We start from the raw sequence: 19,886 nt of genomic DNA, 5'->3' as shown, positions 1-19,886 counted from the left end.
ACAATGTATTACAACCACAGCAGAGGCCGAGTTCAAATAATGTTGACGCCGCAACGAGTGATTTTGCCAGATTCTCAGCCAAGAGTCAACTAATGATTGGAGGACTGACTAAATTCGACGATAAGCCAGAGAGTTACCTTAGCTGAAAAGTCACATTCCAGGATACCACCGGAGATCTTGGTCTTACAGCTAGTGAAGAAATAAGCCTCCTCGTCAAGTGGTTGGGCCCTGAGTCTTCTGAACACGCTAAGAGGATAAAAGCAGTCAATGTAAAGCACCTACCTGCTGGTCTGAACATGATATGGACAAGATTAGAAGAATGTTACGGCTCACCAGAAGCAATAGAAAACTCCCTGTTTTCAAGGATACAAAACTTCCCCAGGCTCTCCAGCAAAGAGCCTCACAAGCTTCGTGATCTGTCAGATCTTCTGTGTGAACTGGAAGCTGTAAAACTAGAAGGATATTTACCTGGTTTAAGTTACCTAGACACAGCTAGAGGGGTATATCCAATTGTGGAGAAATTGCCCTTTCATCTTCAAGAAAAATGGACAATGATGGGGTCAAAGTTCAAAGAAGACCATAATGTTAGCTTCCCACCCTTCTCATTCTTTGTTGAGTTTGTGAAAGGCCAGGCCAGGCCTCACAGATGAAGCCTTAAATCAGGCAGAGTACACAATCATCAGATGTGTCCAGCATAAAGTATATGCTGAAGAAATCAGATGCATCAAGACAAAACAAGACCTGCCACGCAACAGTTCTCTGTTCAAGCTCAAACCTGTTACTGATGACAAAGACCTACTCGGGGTAGGAGGACGCCTGCTAGAGTCAAAGCTGCCAAGTTGTAAAGCCAATCCTCTTCTAATTCCAGGAAATGTAGAAAGAAATTCTTGATAAAATGATATAGTGTATACTGTATACTGTACAGAATCAGTTACAGCATAGTGGACTAGGCAGGAGAAGATATTGGCACTAGCCTGTAGATGGCATCAGGACAATCCATTTGATGAACATGTCTCATGACGGCTCCTCTGTTGGTTCCCTGACAGGCCATATGCCTCTGAGCCGAATAAAATCACAGATCGGGGCAGGTAATATTACAATCATTTCTCCTCCCCTGGAGACAACTTCTGCCTGAATGGGGCTTTTGTCTACCTGTCTGTTAAATGCCCATATCTTCCAATTTCACACTTTATTTTATGATCACACAGATTTTTTGTTACATTTTAAAATAAGACACCTGAAGGGCAGTTTTTCTACTACTGCTGCTATTAGAAAATTATTAATTGGCAGTACTGACAATGATGGTGTCATTTCCAACTGTAAATATACCTGTTATTATATGTTGTATTTACTAAGCATGTCCAGCCTAAGTGGCATCGCTAAAACCAACTGCAAGCAAGAATCAAAACAATGAAATAAAGAACATCTGTATCTTTGTGCTGGAGTAACATTCTTAGAAAACCGGTCTGTGAAAAGAGGAATCATCATCCCCTGAGAAAAGTTTACAGCAGTGTTTGAAATGGGATGTTTTTCAACATCATAGAGTTATGCACTTGTCATTTCCTTCCCGTTTATGAGAAATCTTAGTAGTTACTGGCCAGGAGCACAGGCTTTCTCATTGTCTGCAGTTATTTTATACACACTTAGCATCCAAAATTTCACAGTCCGAGGTAGGAAAGGAATTGGACACTTTTACTAACTGAAAGTAGTAATACTGCAATGTGAAAAGATTTTGTTAGGAGCTAAGGCCCTGCATTCAAACATGGACATAATATAAATGTGGCAATGCTCTTGTTTTGTTAAACAGTTAAATTCTTCCATGTTGTTGCTCTTGAGATGTGCAGATTGTTAAAAGTTTTTGTTAAAAATAAATATATATATATATATATAAAAACGGGTGGGCCAGAGAAAAGTAGCCCGCCTCCAATACCGGTGCCATAGGCAGTATGGGTACATGGGCTACTTTTTCGTGGCCCACCCTATACAATATGCTGAGTAAGTTGCTTATTACTCTTCATACTGAGTAATAACTACAGTAATATTATTACTTTTTAAGAAGAAGACGTAGTAAAGATGAATATTTTCCACTTCCTGAGTAACTTTCCTAACACTAATTGCCACTCTCTGTTGAAAGCCAAAGGTATCTTCTTCCAAAACATTTCAATATTTCCTCATTCCATGTAGCCATCTGTGCTGGGGGCAGGTAACTCAGACAGGTTTGACACCACAGTCAGTGTGATGGATCACTGCCAGAGCTTTTCCCACTTGTGGCAAAACCCAGTTAAACAACAGTTTGCGCTGTACAACACTCACGTATGCAGTGTGGAAAGGGTATGAACGTGTGAGGCTGAAGGGTGTGTAATGTTTACAAAAAAGAATATAGGGAGCTTTTACTTCTTCGAGGATGTTTTAAGGTAGCGCCTAGGGGACATTTGATCAGTTTTGGGCAGCTCTCATTACACACAGTGTTTCTCTGAGCTAATGCTCACAGTGACTGTCCTAACATTCAGATGTGTGTCATAATCATAGGTTTAAGTTCTAACAATTTAAACTTACCGTGCACTGTGCACATAAAAGAAAGAAACTAATTAGTAGCACTACAAAGTTACTTTTTGATGGAAGACTGAATAATGAAAAGACATGAAATGGGCATGGTCACTGAGACAAAAAGTGTGGCTTTTCTATTGTGTTTGTATTCTGTTTCTCTGTAAGATGTTTACGGTTTTTCTGTTGTTTCAAAAACCAGGTACAATATGTAGTATGCAATCATTTGTTTTTCTTCAGAACACGAATGTCAGCTGCCAGAGGTTTTTCTTTAGAGGAAATCTTGTGGAATTTGAATGATATCACACATGCACATTCATTTCCTGGAGACATGCCATAACTACTACTTGCTTAACTTTAACCACACCTACATGGTGTGGACCAGCATGTAGGTCCAGCATGTATTTTAATAACATCTAGTACTCTGTTATCAATGAATGTTTGTTCACTTCAATTACAAATTCACCCTAAAGTTCCTATTGCTAGTAATACATAGATGTGTGGAGTTGCCAATCCAATGTTGTCTAATCAAAATATGCACAACAGACAATGCCTCATTGGAAATGATCAATGATCCCAGCAGACCAGCACTATTAAGAAAGACCCCTGTAGTGAGTCCTACTTACTATCAGTAATGCTGGCATATATTATTGCAGCTAGTGTGGAGATACTGTACAGTATACACATCTAGGTACTTACACACTGTATTTGGCGTCATGAGTGAAAGCTATTTGGAACTACCTGTATAGAAGCAATACTGTAAATAGACAGGAGAGGAAAACAAATAAATGACAGGACAAACCAGTACCGCCATGGCCACAGCCACAGAACATGAGGGGTCACTGACTGGTTTAATAAATATGAAGTTGATGTGGAATCCATATGTTATGACCCTCACTGTCACCAAATCAGAATCAGAATCAGCTTTATTGGCCAGGTGTGACAGACACACGAGGAATTTGACTCTGGTACATCGGCTCTCAATGTGCAAACAGTAAACCAGCATAATTATGGCTGTGTAATATAACAAAATAGCAGTATTAACATCAACAAATCACAACTCAAGTGAACACAAACGGAAGATTTCACAGCTACATTTTGAAGCCATATTGGATTTTTCTTGGTCACCCATCTGTACATACTGTACAGAAATCGACACATGGTCCAGAAAACAGAGAAGCGTTGCTTCATAGTGTCATCTGTGTGGGTTATTATTGTATGGTAATTCATCAAGGAGTTGTTAAACTATCCTGAAGACAGACCACGCTGATCTCTAACCCTCTTAGCCAAGGTAGTAAAACTAGAATGATTACAGACAAATCTGTCAGTTTTGAGTGTTTTATTGTTCATTGTTCACTTCAAAGGCATTAAGTCTGTGATTTATACACATTTGACAGGAATCAGACTTAAATAACTCTTAGTAAGGCAGCTTGAGACCTACATAAAGGAACAACTTCACAAACATGAGAAAAGTGTTTTCACATCAATAAATACAGGATCTACAAAAGTGTTTTATTTTATACATTATTCTCTTGTATTATGCCTGAGTCAGTCATTTTACTTGCATCTACTCCACACCTCCTGCGAGGCCATGTTAAAGAAAGACCTGAAGTCCAGCACCAGCTTATGTCTGAGTGACTGCAGCATTCTATATTTGGGCCCTGGTGTACTTGGGGTTGAAGTAGACACAGGGGGGCCAGGAGTCCATCTGCAAATCCATCCACCTGCTTGGATCATGGTCCTCCATCTGATCCTCTGCCTCCTCTTCTTCACCAGATCTCTCCACTTCATCTTCATCCAAACCTGTATTCTCAGTGCTGTTCCCCCGCAGACGAGTCACATCTTTGGAGTCTGCCTCTGTCCTCGCGAGACTAAAGAAACACATAGTGCAGACTCTCAACTGCTTAGTCGGATGAATGTGTCCGATTACTGCTCGCTTCTTGGAGCATGCGCCGCAGACCACGAAGCCACATTTTCTGCAGTGGTGTCGACGCTGGGTCACTGTGAACTTTTCAGTGCAGCGCATGCAGATGGCGGAGGACTGATCAGGGATCCAGGTAACGGCGAAGAGGGACCTGGGTCTGTGGCCGGCGCTCTGCAGCAGTCTGGACTGGCAGTCCTCGATGTGTTCAATCCAGGCTCGCTTCTCCTGCTGTGAGGCGGCTGACACGTAGAAGGACTTGCGTGGTGTGCGAATCAACCACTGGTTCTTCATTTTCACACCATCTTCCAAGTCTTCCAGCTGGATTTCCTCTGATGGAAAAAATATAATGAAAGATGTGTATGTTAATACAAACAAAGGTATGAACACTGTGGTCAACAGGCACGTCAGCTGAGAACATAAGTTATGAAAGACTAAAGCATCCCAGTTTTTACATCTTGTTTTTTAAAGACCACAGGCTTCTTTTGTCCCTAAACATCTGGTTACTTACAGCCACCAGAGGAGCTATTCTTTGTAACAATATTTTCCTTTTGATTAGAAGAGTTGGAGCAGCATCAACAGACTTATTCAGGTCTGAGGCATAGATTGTAGTTGGAGGTTGATCTAAACTATCAATGCATTTCAATGCATTGTAAAATGATACAATTACGCCTAAATTTACTCTTCAGAGACGTTTCTGTCTGGTAGGATCGAGAGTTCTGAGGAAGCAGATGAAGTGCTCACCTAGAGGGATGATCTTCTGACTTTTGTGCCAGTGGCCGTTCCAAATAATACTGCCATACACCAGCATATCGTTGAAGAGGAAGAAGACTCTGGGCCGTGGCCCCCGGCGGCTCTGCTTCCTCAGCAGACCCTCTCCGATCAGAACCCGACCGGGTTTGCACAAAGACTTCCCCAAAGGTCCAAATGAGGTTTCAACAGCGTGGATCCGCTCCTGGTTCTCCTGAGCAAACCTTGGTTCATCCCCCATGGTGTTTTCAGATGTTGTTCACAAGCCAACAAGAGTCGTGTTTTCAGTGCAGCAGTGTGAACGTGCCGATAGTTCCACCCTCTGTAGCTGTGAGATGTCTTGTGTCTGTCTTTGTCTCTCTGAAGAAACAAACAGCAGAGCAGAAGCTCTTATACTTGTAGTTCTTGGTGATGCAATGGGGCTTTCCAAAGTAAGTTCACACTCAAGAGCAACACATTTAATAAGAAAGGGGGTGGGAACTAGGTTTGAATTCAGAGAAAATGACACAGGGAAGATTTTCCAAAAGAAGCAATGCCAACATTTAAAAAATGTTATGGCAGCTTCAGTTTCTATGTACTGATTTTATACATAAGTTATGTCTCCTGACTGAGACTATCAGTGTATGTGTCTCTGTGATTGGGACACTGACTGAAGTAGTCAGAATAAAGATGCAGTCAACACCTTTTAAACATCTGGACAAAAAGATATTCTAGTGGACACAGAATTCATCTGGATAACAGAAAATGAAGCATTAGAAAAACAAAGCAGAACCACTGTAAAGCCAGTAAAGCTAACATGACAAGAGCTCACGATTTACAGACATGCAGTGTTGTCAGACTGGTTGAGCAGCTCAGTATCACCAAGTTTGTTTAACAAATTTCTGAGGAACTCTGTGGCTTTCATCCAGCTTATTTAAAGTCTTCTTCCTTCCAGCTCCTGGCTGTGTGAAACTATAAACAGCTAGTCATCACACCAAAGTTGCAAAGTGTTAAACACACACAGCAAAAACACCCAGGGGGAATCCTATAAACAGGTAGCAGAGCTTTTGAATTGTTTTCCTCTCCTGCTGCAAAAATAATAAAAAGCTGCCTTAGTAATTTTGGCCACTTTGGAGCAGGAGAAGCTAAAAAACACATAACAATGACTGAGTCCAAAATCAACCCTTTGTTCACACTGTCCCCTACATAACAAGCAATCAGAGGGTGGCTGTGGCTCAGGAGGTAGAGCAGGTCGTCCCCCAACAGGAAGGTCGGCAGCTCGACTCCTGGGTTTTCCAGTCCATGTGATATAACCGGTGTGTGAATGGCCAAATAATATGAAAGCGGTTTGAGTGTGCTGACAGAAAAGTGCTATACAAGTATAAGACCTGCCAGTGACAATCATCATTTTTGCTCAGAATGCAAAATTTCTACACTGCAGATGAAAACACACCTTTAACTCCAGGCTTTTTTGAGTCCCAGACTGGGAGATTTCCAAACTACGTGCAGGAAAACAATACACAGCTCAGCACTGACTTCTCCACTCTGTGTTTACTGGCATCCACACAGTCAAAGCTGAACAAACTCTGACTTGCACGTCTGCTGAAGCTGGCTCGAGGCTGCAGCAGAACAGGAAGTGCACTTGAATTTGTCCACCATGTGGGTTTCACAGCAGTATTTGCAGGACGAAAGTGTAATGCTACTCACTGACTGCACAGTAGTTGTAGACACTGTATGAAATGGATTATTTATAGATTTTGTTTTTGTTTTTCCACACATGCAAATAGTTTACACTGAGGAAATGTTTTCCTTCTTTTTTTATTCTTTAAAGCTGCGCATCACAGATTTAATTCCACTGATTCAGAAACAAATATCTTGAAACCAATTTATACAAAAAAAAAAACAAAAAACAAAAAGTGATGTGGTTAGAACAACTGGGAGCAGAGGCTGCAGTCTTTGAGGAAATATAAAAGGTGCACACTGTATTGTTGGTTTCATGACGCAAATGAAAAAACCTGAAAGTCTGGACTCTGCAGCCTTGAACCAGAACGGCGATCTGATCTGGCTGACACCTCTGCATGCATGTCTCTCTATTGAGCCCAAACACTTGGAAATAGGACACTGCTGAAACCAAGATGTTGGATCTTTGAAACCACAGATTTGTGCTGAGACAGCTGTGGTGTGAGAAGCAGAGCAGCACTCACACACCCCTGGGAAAAGGTAAAGCAGTTCAATGATGTACACAGACAACACCGATGCTGTGTTTGTACTCAGTCAGAACTCGGAGTGTGGTCATTCTCATGTTCTGTTACAAAAAGGAAAAAGAAAGTCCTGTGGACTGTGTAACACCAGTGTGCTCCTTGTTTTGTAATAAAATGTTTTTTTAAATACTAAGACCAACTCAGTGCTGCTGTCTGATCGTTGACTAAAAATATGACCATGAACTCAGGACAACTTGCTAAAGAAACATTTAGGTCAGGCTGAAAAACAAACAGTCATGCATTTCCCCTGCACTCTCCCAGAGCCGACTACTGTGGCAACAGATAGGGGAAGTTCAGCCTCTGCCACCGAGGCTCTGATAAACAACACACACTTGCAGTGTTATTCCTTAAAGAGGAATCGCTGAGTGTTTATCATTCCACACCAAATGTGAGCTGATTGTGAGTGAGCAACACTGGTGGAACTCCCTTTTAAAATAAGGTAAGACCTGTGTTTTAAAGTTATTAATATGCAGCAAAGTGAACCACTTAACAAACAGGGTTATTTTTCAGATGACATTTTGCTGTCGCATGTGCAGGACCATAATGCATTTGCTCTAGTTCCTTCTGATGGCCAATGCAGGGCAGTAGAAGTCTGGGTTTGTAACTTCTCTCATCGAGGCACAGCACATCCTTGGCGCCATCACAAGTCGATGGTTCCTCTCACTTTAAACTTCTTGGCAGAGCGTTCACTGGCTCGCTGCTCAAACTTGCTTCCATAGATGTGAGAGACGAAGCCATTAATCTCCACTGTAAACACGCTGTTCCTCTTAGGGATCACTATCACACGACAAGTGGAGGGGGAGAAAAACACAGGAACCTGTGTGTTAGAGGTGACAATGTGGTGTAGAGATAGACTACCAAGGCTGAAAGGGTTCATCATAAGCTGGCTGCAACACCATAAAGCCATCTTCAGACAAGACGCGGTGGGCGCTATCAAACCCCTTCATTTCTCTGTGTTGTTGAGCTGAGTGCAGTCCGAGGTCAAGCCTGTCCCTGCGTTCATGAATTTGGAAAAAGTTCTACTTGGGCACAGTGCTCTGTGACGACACCTCAACGCGTCCAACTGCAGAGAACCTGATGAATCACAAAGAAAATGGAGGAGAAGCTGATTTGACGGACCTACACCCTCTCCTTCTTCGCTGCTGCTCATCTCCTCCTCATCATCAATACAACTAAAGCCAGAGCTTTTTGCTGATATGCAGATTGTCTAAACTCGCCACATTGTGCATCCAAAAAACTAGTTAATATCTGCTAACCACTTCCTGGAAAGCTTTTTGCTCGCCTGGAAAATGGCGCCCAACATGTGCGCAATCTGTGTGCACCCCCCCTTCCCCGGGCTGTGCTTGCCACGCATACTGCGTCCTATCTGAAAGATGGCTTAACACGGTAAATTCTTGATATGCTTGTTCACAGCTGCCATTCTGCTGAATGTGACCAAACTGGATGAACTTTTTACTGTGATGCACTTTTAAGCACAAATGTTTGTTTTGTTAATACAGATGTCCCGCCGTTCCCCGGGTTATCCTGCATTTCAAGTTTCAGTGTGGGAACTGGTGACAAACTGCCATGGTCCCTCTTTTTACAATCCTGTGGCTGATCAATAACACTGATTAGATCTGACAGTTTGTCAGGAGTGAAGCCATCTCTGTTTTGGTATTTATGTAGCACATCTGGCAGACATCAGGTGTGTGCTATATTCTGAGGAAAGAGCAGGATCTTCATACAAGTTAATGTTCTAATATTTTTATACATACAGTGAAACTTTTGATGGAAGCCACAGCTGTGGGCTGACCCAGTTATCTGCCTCCAGCTGACAGACCCACCTCTCAGCTAGGACTGGGCTATTGATCACCTTAATCTGATTTTTTATTTTTATTTTTGAGCGATGTGATAAAATGCCTCAGATTTGTGGTTCCTCTGCTGTCACTTAAACACCAGCAGCTCTCTGGAGCTACAAGAGTGACGTAAGCTGTTGCTGTTTCCTTGAAAACGCCTGAGAGTGGGAACTTGAGTAATGATGGTTGCAGAAGCTACAGACAATGTAATAATACCACAGAAAAGTACTCATGCTACCTCAGTGAAGTGGTTCAGCTGTGCAAGGTCTGACATCTAACAGACCACCACGCTGTGTAAAGTTTGTAAAGTTTACTGGAACTAAAAGTGGCAGCGCTACAAACCTGTTGTGTTTTATTACTGAGGTGGCTCTGAATCCTGTACGATGTGTTTCTAAAGGCACTCCCCAGCAGCAGATTCTTTTCCTTCAAGCAAATAATGCATAGTGATGCCCTTGCAAGTGCTGCTTTTCTACCAGTTGCACAGCCGCTCCTGGCGTTCTTTACAAAGTTTGCATTATATAACAGAACATCCTTACTAGTGATGCTTTTCTGTTATTGATACTGCACATATGGCCCTGCCTACTGGGGAAAGGCATAGTTTTAATAAAGAAAGCCAGATACTATATAAGAAACAGTGTTGTGGTCATACTGCTCAGGTCTACTCTCAACAGACGGGATTAAAACATGAGCAGCTACAGCTGAGTGTCAGGCCAACCTTTCACTTTGTCCTCCTTGGTGATGATTTTGAAGACATGTTTGAACTCTTGAACTAGAATCCCTGTAGTCCCCACATATGACGGGCATTTAGAGCGGACCACTGTGAGAGTGGGGGAAAGGAAACAGCACACTATTAGTACAACACTGTCATAGCTGCATCTTTGCAGAAATACATCCAGATCATGGTCAGGAGCTGCAACACGTACCAAAAAGCAGACTGGTGTTTATAGAAACTCAGTTCACTGATCATCACATTAATTGTGACTGCAAGCAACACAGTGCACTAGTCACAAGGCAAGGTTGCAAGGTCATATAGTGTACTGGAACACTGTAGAGAGCTCACAGTCTGGGTATGTCTGAATAAGGCTGGTTTCTCTTCTTCACAAATATGTCATCAATCCTCTCACCTGATTGGACAAACACCACACCCAGTGGTCTTTGATTGGCCATTCTGGAAACTTCAAATACCCTTTAAACTACCCACCAACATTAGCTTCTGTCCTGAAGCCAGACCAACTGACCCCATGCTGGGGCTCTGGTAGCTGTATTTACATTTGGCTGATAACTTATGAACCGTACACAATAGAGTCAGTGCCCAGTATAGACCAGAGCCACGTCTGACAACATATTCCATTTAATGCTGAGTTTGGATGAAGCCACATGGTTATGCTTAGTCATTACTTCTGTTTAGCTTCAGTTCAGATTCAATTCAAGTTGTGACAATGCACCATAGTTTATATAAACTCAGGAATTAACCTTGCTTTTTGTTTAAAGACATCTGATCTAAATGTCTGCTGACTGCTCTGGTGGCTCTGACTGAACTCCTTCTCTCAGGTGGTTGTTACAGACCCTAACAAAACCTGAACCTGAGAGACCCTGTTGTGAAAGGCTAACCTCATGTGCACCAGTACCAAATGCCAATATCAAGCACTGGACAGCGTTACTGAAGTCACTGGGAAGTTAACTTCAGAGCAGCATTGTAGTCCAAGGACTCAGACTCGAGTCTGACTCAAGTCCAGATTTTCAGGGTTAGGGCTCGTGACTCGACTAGGGACTTGTATTCGAGCATCGACTGCATTCAGACTCAGAAGTTGCAGAGGACTTGTTTTTTTTTTCTTTTTTTTTTAAAAATGGGTTTTAATAATTTGGTATAAGATATTGATATTAAAACCTGTCCATTCGCACCATGCTGAAATTGCGGTATCCACTTTCATCAAGCGTGCACTCCATCATTCTATAAATGATTTTTTTATAAAACAGCCGAGCGATATTATGATGCAATACACAAATGGTTCCATTAGCCAAATATTTTCTGCAACTGACAAGAGTTTTTTATTAATTATGAAAAAATCTGTAGGCCATTCAGTCATCTTGGCATATTAGAACACAGAGGGGAATCTTCACTAACTTAAAGTTAAGTCATAGGCCACTAAAAAGCCCGAATGGTTGCTATGGCATTGATAAACAAGGTGAAAAAAGAAGAGCTGATGTGGTGGATGAAGGACGACTGAGACCTACTCAATGCACCGCGCTCTCTGGGAGCTGACAGCCCATTGAGGAGCCATGGACTGGAGGCAACGGAGCACCTCTGACCACTACAGATCACAGAGGGGTGCAGAAGGAGTCCAGACATCAGATTCCTCCTGGTGAAGTGAACGCATCAGGATCAATTCCAGAGAGAAATGTTTCAAAACTCGGAGCTGACGAGTCCAGTCTGAGACGTGGATTCAGCTTTCAGATCAAAATGTTAAGGGCCATGAGAAACCTAGTGACCACCTAGTCACCTCTGCAGCAGGCTACAGCAGGTCAGCTGAGTTCAGTAATGTGGACCTGGATGACTTTGACTTGGGTAACAGGGACTCAACTCGGATTATTCTTTGGTGACTCGGACTTAAACGCTGGGGGCTCAACTACAACACTGCATCAGAGCAAACTAACAACCAACCTGTGATGATGGCACCATGGAAGTCAGCCTTCAGAAGCCTCTGCTGCACAAACTGTGGACTGCTGTAGAGACAACATACATTTTGGGAGTGAATATATAGTACGCAGTGGATGTACTTCTGCAGTAGCAACTAATGAGCAATCTGTAGAACTCCACAGTGAGTTACCTGGTTGGTTTCAATCCACCGCACAGGTCAATAATGTACTGTCTCCAGAGCTCATGCAGAGGCAGGAAGAGCTCGTATCTACAACGACAAGGATCAAAACAGTGAAACCGGGAAGAGAGGAGCTGGAAAACAAGTGGATACGAGGAATATCACAACTCATCTTAGTAAGCTTGTCGGAGATGTACTTCTCCAAATACAATTTTTTCCATAGAAGACGCAGTAAAGGCCAAATCATGCTTTCCACAGTGACCAACCTCTGGTGTTCAGGCTTGATCTGGAAGATCTTCATGGCCCTCTTCTGATGAGCGTTCAGTCCTTTGGCTTTCTTGCTCTTCCTCTTGGCCTTCTTGGGCCTGCTGTAGCCCAGGATCACAGCCTTGTGGCTCAACATGCTCTTCAGATTGTGTCGTTTGTGCTGCTGAAGGCTTTTTTTTAGGAAGGCCTGGGTGAAGGCCTCTGCTTTTGTTTTGGTCTGAGACTGGACATGACACACAAGTACATTTGAAACAAAGTCCTGTCTTGCAGTTTGGTCAAACCTTATATACAACTGGTTTAGTAGAGCATGTCTGGTGGAACGGTGGAGGTTGAAATATTCATAATTAAGAATGAGGTCAATAATTCAGCTGATGCTCCCTTTTTTGCAATTATCATTATTCGCAGAAACTCCCAAAATGTCTGTAGTGAAGAGCTGTGACAAATATAGGTACTGAGACAGGAAAGTGTACGGTTTAACAGTAAGCTTTACAATCAAACATCAGCTTTAAATGTTTAACAGGAAATTATTTTTTTATTGATTAACCTGCTGATTATTTTCCAAATGTCTTGGTGTATCCAACCAACAGTTCTTAAAACAAACCATTCATTTTGCTCTCAGTACTCCATTCTTCGCATTTAAGATGGAACCAGCAGTTTGTCATTAACTGATTATAAAAACAGTTTCGCAGCAAAGTCCTGGGATTGACATCCCATTTCAAGCAAGAAGCACCTGCTCACCTGAACACTGAGGACCTTCGCCAGGTCTTGAGGAATCCTGGCTCGAACAAGTGCTTCTGCCGAAAGGACAAAGACAACCAGTGTTATGCAAAACCTGATCACTTCACTGATGCATTGGACCAGAAGGCAGAAGGCCATGAGCCAGTGGAGCCTTGATAAACAATAAAAGCAACAACAACTAAAGGATATTTAAGTTCTAGATATGTCATCAACTTTAAATGCTTATTTTATTTGACCAACTGTCTACAGCCATAAGAAACAGAGACAATAATACCATCAACTGATCAACTGATCAACTGATCATCAAAACTGTTGTCAAATTTCTGTTGACTACTTCTTTCATGAGCTGAACGTCAGCTGCTGTGGGGACATCTGAAAAATATATTTTGTGGTCCTCTGACAGGTTTTATTACAATCTGATCAAAGTGTTTCTGCAATTTCAAAATCACTTCAGGAGAAGCAAGTTTCTGATATTTCCTTTTTTTGTTTTAGTTTTATTTTAGTTTTCTAGAGTTTGTGAGAACTACAACTAGATGGATAAATCAGCTGACGCTAGAGGCAGATACAGTATATTGGTGTCAGTGAACGTAAGCTTCAAAAGCAACATCAAACTAATGTAGAGAAATGTAAAACGAGGTCATTTGGACACAGTGCCACCTCTACATAGTGGCCCACCGGGCACCTACAGGTTGCTTTTTCACCTGTAAAATCATTTATTCTGCATCATGGTCACAATAAACAATATAATCCAAGAGTTGTGTTCCAAGATTATGTTTTTTTATTCCTGGTTTATTATTAGCCTATCCGCCTTTTTAAACTCCCAAATATCAATACTGGCCTAGAAAAAATAAATAAATAAATAAAAATAAAAATCCGGTATTTGACAGCCCAAAGTGGGAACTGAGATGTTAAAACCATGGAAGCTGCCACATGGGAAAGCCTTCAAATCCCATGCACCTTGCTGTCTTTCTCATGGTGTTGGATTTCCATGATCTAGCACTACGAACTAGCTCACATCACCGAAACACGCACTCTCAGTGTAGCATTTCATCCTGTGGAAAACAATGAGATGACTTCAATGTCAAAAAGCCAGGTGTCAGTACAGGCTGGAGCTAAAACCTTGACTAACATCAAGGCCCATTCAGGATGTTCATTATTTACACATGTGTTCGTTATTTCTGCAGGCAGTGACACTGATATTCGCCTGGGGGAGTCCCATAAGCACTGCAGCCACCTTTAGACATAACCCTGCACAGGAGAGGTGTAACTACATGTACATTTTGTGATTCTTTAACTATATTAAAGTATGAACAGCACAATGTGAGGAGACCGAGGAGTAGACAGACCTGTCTTACCTGTCTATTGCAGTATTGTTCTGTGTGACCCGGAACAGTGTCAGAAAAACTAAAACGTAACCCAAAACAACCATAAAATGTCTGGTCAGTTAAAACGTGAGCACTGCAACAAAGTTCTTACACCCTATGGGTATTAGACCATTAGTAGCTAGTGAACATAAGCCTACACACAGTGGTTATGAGATACTGGAAGAATACTGCCAATAACAGAACAACACATTCTTCACAGTCTAGTCACTGACCACATTCACACACCGGTCAACAGACGGAACTTACAGCTGCACTCGAACCCCTAACCCTTAAATAATCCAGCAGACACAGAGGGGACATGTCGTCAGATTGACGGTTGTCGGATCCGTTAAACCAGCATCGACACCCATTAACCGTAACTTACTTTCATCTCCGTTAATTATACTCACCGTCCATTTGCACGTTTTTCAGGACTTTCTGTAGAGAACGTAACCTAAACACAATCAACACTACTACTTCTTCTACGTCGTCTTCTTCTTCCTCCTATGTTTATTGGCGGGTTACAAACCAACGTAAGGTGCATTACCGCCACCTGCCGGGAATGTGGAACGACAACAGAGCTGAAAGAATTAAAAAAAAAGGTTCTTATAACTGCATAAACAACTAAATCCTATCCAAAATACCTATATCTGCCAAATAATTAATGACTAGTTGATGTGCTCTATCAACACCGCTTCTGGCATAAGCTCTTTTTCTTCTGCACGGTTTCCAGTAGACTGTCAGCTGTGGAGAGTAATGCTGCCCTCTACAGTGAACCACTATCTATCTATCTATCTATCTATCTATCTATCTATCTATCTATCTATCTTTAATTAAACATGTACACCAGTGAGGTAGTGTTTCTAATTTATTTTTACTAGAACAAACACGGGAAAGATAAAGACACAATACTGGCTATATTTCAATATATTCAACACCCTACATTTCATAAATATGGTCAAGACATAGCACTTGCTCTAATGAGTTTCTATGAATCAAATATCTTTGACATTAACCAGTAATGGATATCATCACAGCAGTTTTACTATGTTTTAAAAAAAGAAAAAACAAACTAACAACCCCAACCCTAAACACAGACAACTGTTGTTTTTTACATCTTCCTCACAAAAGGTATAGGCTACTATACGTTACAGTGTAGACCAAAGCCCAGTCTGACAAATTCTCCAGAGGGATAAATACATTTTAAAATGATTTTGCTTCCTTTTAAGAGGAATCGAAAGGTGCAGCTTTTTCATCTTGTATTTCTGAGTAAATGTAAGTGAGCTGTAGGCTATTATTTCTGTGTGATAAGTGGGGGAGGTATAAATAATGAATTAGTGGTGATTTTGGAGATTTGTGGTTTCTGATATCATGAGCATCCACCAAAAGCTTTGGAACATAAGTTGTTATCTCTGTGGAAATTTCTCATAAATTGCAGCAATCATGGTCATATGGTGTAGAATCGCACTGACGTGTACCGCACCGATATTGTTTGTTGTCAGTGCAGTAGATTACTATGTAAAGAACTACACCACATAGAGGAACCTAAAATGACCACATTGCACAAGTTCCTGTCCAACCACATGATTTCAGACAAACATCTGACAGTTGCTAGTTTGTGAGATGTGCAGAAAGGCAATATTATTTTAGCCATTTACTAAAAAAAATTTAAATTTACTAATAAAACATTAATTTATTAACTGAATAAGATGTGATATTGCCTAACATAAATAACCTATGCGTACAGTATTTTCAATGGCAGCCACATTATGATTGAGAATATAACATTATAAAACAGCTTCACAACAAAAGAAAATCTTAAAAACTAAAATAATTCAACTCATGTAACTAGATTTTGACAGAGCTCCTCTACAGGACCAGGCCCACAGGACGGGGGACCTGTCACACTATACAATGAGCTTTAGTGGTAGAAATTCTTAACAGTTGTGATTATTTAGACGTAACCAATATGGAGTGAACCTGGGGCTTCTGGGTCCCTGGAACATCTTAGACCCTTGGCCAGTTGCCCACTTTACCCAGTTTGTAATCCAGCCTTGGGTTTAGTAGACAGGTGGAGCTACTGTATATTCAAATCTTCACCTCAACAGCTCACATTCAACTAATGAGTACAACAGGACAACTGACCGACCAATTCCAAAACCTGCTCCAAACCTGCCAACATGGAAATGCCTGCTGTTTAAAACTGAAATGATGATGACACAGTAATCACACATGAGAGGATGATGATAGAATGAGTGACAGAATCAATAAAATCATAACATAGGTATATGAATTTCTGCAAAATATTTATTTTATGTATTTCATTTTTTACAAACAGTTCACAAAATGCATACTTAAATACAATGTGTACAGTATCTTAAGTTAATTTATATATCAGAACATTCCAACTTTCTCATCCAAATTTCTTTATATAAAAATCTAAGGGACACTGAGTCCTATTCAGTCACTGTTCATCCGGGGGCTCGGGGTGGAGAGGGTGAGCAGCTTCAAATACCTGGGCGTCCACATCAGCGAGGACTTCACTTGGACACTTAACACCACACAGCTGGTCAAGAAGGCCCAACGGCGGCTGTACTTCCTGAGGAGGCTGAGGAGGTTTGGCATGTCGCCTAGGATCCTTTGCAACTTCTACAGCTGCATCATTGAGAGCATCTTGACTAGCTGCATCACTGTCTGTGGCAGCACTACTGCTATGGACCACAAGCACCTGCAGAGAGTGGTAAAGACTGTGGAGAAGATCACCAGGACTCCACTGCCCTCTCTGCAGAGCATTTACCATCGCAGGGTGCATAGGAAAGCTGCCTCCATCCTCAAAGATCCCACCCACCCCCAGCACGGACTGTTCACTTCTCTGCCCTCTGGCCGGAGGATCATAAGTGTGAAATGCAGGACCACTAGACTGAAAAACTCTTTCTTTCTCTCTGCCATCAGACTCCTAAACAGCTGAGGAGTTTATTACCAGGAAATACATGTTGTACAGTCTACATTCTCAGTTTGCCCATACATAATTGCACATTGACTGTTGACTGCTGCACATGCTGCTCCCATGCAGCATACATTCTCTATTATATTCTTATATTTTTTTATTATATTGCTGCATTTGCTGCTTAAAGTGCCTTAGATTTTGTGTTACTTATTTATCTACTTTATATTTCATTTGTATTTTGTGGCATTCATGTGGAAGGCAAAGTAAGAATTTCATTGTACAGGGAAACACGTTTCCTAACTGTGCATATGACAATAAACACTTTGACCTTGACCTATTCAGAAAAAAATAATCAATTCAGTTAACAGGAAAAGTCAATCACAAAGTGACTTGTCCCTTTTTATCCCTTCAGTTAAAAAAAATCTGAATACACTGACTTTATGGCAGACAGCACTGTGTCAAGACAGAATATGCAATCGAATTCATCAAACCTTTGATACTCTAGCTTGTAAATGGATGATAATCCAGCAGGCAGCCTCCAGCCTCACCAGCACCACAAATGCTTCCAGAATAGATGAGGCTATTTTGATACTGTGAGGACACCTACAGTAGCTGGTCCTCACAATGCTGGAGGGTTAAGACTTGGTTTTAGTTGTGATGGCTAGGTTAGGGTTAAGCAAGTAGTGGTTTGGTTCAAGGTTAAGGTAAGTTTTAATTCTAACCCGGTTCTTTTGTCTGAAGGCCCAAAGAAGTAACACTCAGGATACAGGAATCAGCTTCAAGTGGATTTATTTTCTTCTGGTTAAATGCAGAGTTATTACAGCACTGGGCTCTGCGAGAGGACAAGTCTCAAAGAGCCTCGATAATCAAAAATCATTCACATTTATCTTCTCGGGCTGGGACTGCCCTGTACATGGGTGGAACATTACACATCAATATTCTATAATGTTCATATAGGCTGTGTGTGTTATCTTCTCTATTTTAACACATTTAGCAGAAAATAAAAATTCTCAAGTACAAGCACCTAAAATTTGTATTTAAATACATGCTTGAGTAAATGTACTTAGTTACTTTCCACCGCTGTAGGCTACTGCACAGCACGTGCACAGGTATGTGCTCAACTTGAGCCTTGCAGTCAGTGAAGCAGTAACTACACCATGAAACTAAAGTGACGTTCAGATGCAGGCAAATCTGGGCATTTTTTGCTCTTGTGAGTGAGTGACCCACTGAGTATATGAAAACCGTTTTAGTTACCAAACGGCAGCAGCAGTGAACATTACGCATGTTTCAGGTGAAAACTCCTCTGCTTGCATGATTGAAAATAATGTGTTAAAAGTTTAATAAATGTTGTTTTGACAGTCATACTAAACTTTATCCTTATGAAGCCAAATAATACTAACAGTAAATAAAACAGCTGCAACTCCTGAAATCCAATTCTAACATAAGTCTCCAGGAAATGAGTGCAAGTCCCCATGAGGAACAAAAAAAAATGTGTGTGTGTGTGTGTGTGTGTGTTAAGTTAGGACTTCGGCCAATAAGGAAGAAGTGCAGTCTTTCACTTGAGCACAGATAAAGGTGAACTTCCTTGTACCTGGTGAATTTGTTTTCTTGCTGTGCGAGAAACACACAGTGAACATCTTCCCTGTGCATTCCACACATTCTACATGCATGGACGTGTGAAAGCAATCGCAGGATAACACGCCAGCACAACAGCTTTACATGCAGTGTGAACTACAAGTGAACAAAACAGGAATGTACTAAACATCCAAACTTATCGTTGACATCTGTTGCTAACATGGCACATAACTGTTAGATGTTATCAGAGGGAACAGATTTCTAAATGATATCTAAAGGCCTTTTCACACCGAACGCGACGCGAATAAGCGATATTTTCTTAAAACGTCGCGCTACAAAGATGGACTCCACATCAAGCGACGATGTACTGCTTGTCCTGCTACATAAAAAAAGAAAACAAAGAAGGTTTTGGGTCCATCCTATATTGAAAACAAGGAGAGTACATGGTGAGTTTCATCGGTTGGTACAGGAACTGAAGTTGTATCATGGTCGCTTTAGGACCTATTTCAGGATGTCTGTGGGACAGTTTGAAGAGTTGTTGGTGCTGTTGACCCCCCACACGATAAAACAGAAAAATAATTACAGGGATCCGATCGACCCCGAACGGCGCCTGGCCGTGTGTCTGAGGTAAAAAAAAATATATATATATTGTTTGGAATCAGTTTAGTTCACAAGCAAGTGAAGATTCTCTGCTATCCGTCTCCATACGTTATCTTTGTATTCATTATCTTTGTAGTTTTTGTCCTTTTTATCATAGATAACTGAATTCGCTGAAACAAATTGGATTAAGCGGTCCGCCATGTTGAATTTGACGTGTCAACAAGCTGCATTGTGATTGGTCAGAAGTGCTGCCGTCGCCGCGACGAGTTGGAAAAATCGACCCGGAGGC

At 41.4% G+C, this 19,886-nt stretch overlaps 2 protein-coding genes across 3 annotated transcripts; both read right to left on the bottom strand.

Moving 5' to 3' along the window:
• Positions 1 to 3,877: 3,877 nt before the first annotated feature.
• Positions 3,878 to 5,474, bottom strand: plekhf1 (pleckstrin homology domain containing, family F (with FYVE domain) member 1). The gene is made up of 2 exons (XM_020613733.1): positions 5,210 to 5,474; positions 3,878 to 4,797 (listed from the first exon to the last, which is right to left on the bottom strand). Exons 1-2 carry the CDS (start codon positions 5,454 to 5,456, stop codon positions 4,193 to 4,195), a joined length of 852 nt encoding a protein of 283 aa, XP_020469389.1. The 5' UTR covers positions 5,457 to 5,474; the 3' UTR covers positions 3,878 to 4,192.
• pop4 (POP4 homolog, ribonuclease P/MRP subunit) lies at positions 5,455 to 14,991 on the bottom strand. Of its 2 annotated transcripts, none has more exons than XM_020613735.1 (7): positions 14,886 to 14,991; positions 13,112 to 13,167; positions 12,373 to 12,596; positions 12,119 to 12,196; positions 11,953 to 12,014; positions 10,006 to 10,107; positions 5,455 to 5,575 (listed from the first exon to the last, which is right to left on the bottom strand). In XM_020613735.1, exons 1-7 carry the CDS (start codon positions 14,890 to 14,892, stop codon positions 5,475 to 5,477), a joined length of 630 nt encoding a protein of 209 aa, XP_020469391.1. In that variant the 5' UTR covers positions 14,893 to 14,991; the 3' UTR covers positions 5,455 to 5,474. The 2 variants fall into 2 exon arrangements, with proteins under 2 accessions (XP_020469391.1, XP_020469390.1); XM_020613734.1 differs by lacking the exon at positions 5,455 to 5,575 and adding an exon at positions 6,996 to 8,232 and having other exon boundaries at positions 14,886 to 14,987.
• Between the last annotated feature and the right edge of the window lie 4,895 nt (positions 14,992 to 19,886).

This window comes from Monopterus albus, unplaced genomic scaffold (assembly GCF_001952655.1).
Source record: "Monopterus albus unplaced genomic scaffold, M_albus_1.0 scaffold137.1, whole genome shotgun sequence".
Lineage (NCBI taxonomy): Eukaryota > Metazoa > Chordata > Actinopteri > Synbranchiformes > Synbranchidae > Monopterus > Monopterus albus.
This window is presented reverse-complemented; position numbering and strand designations above follow the sequence as displayed.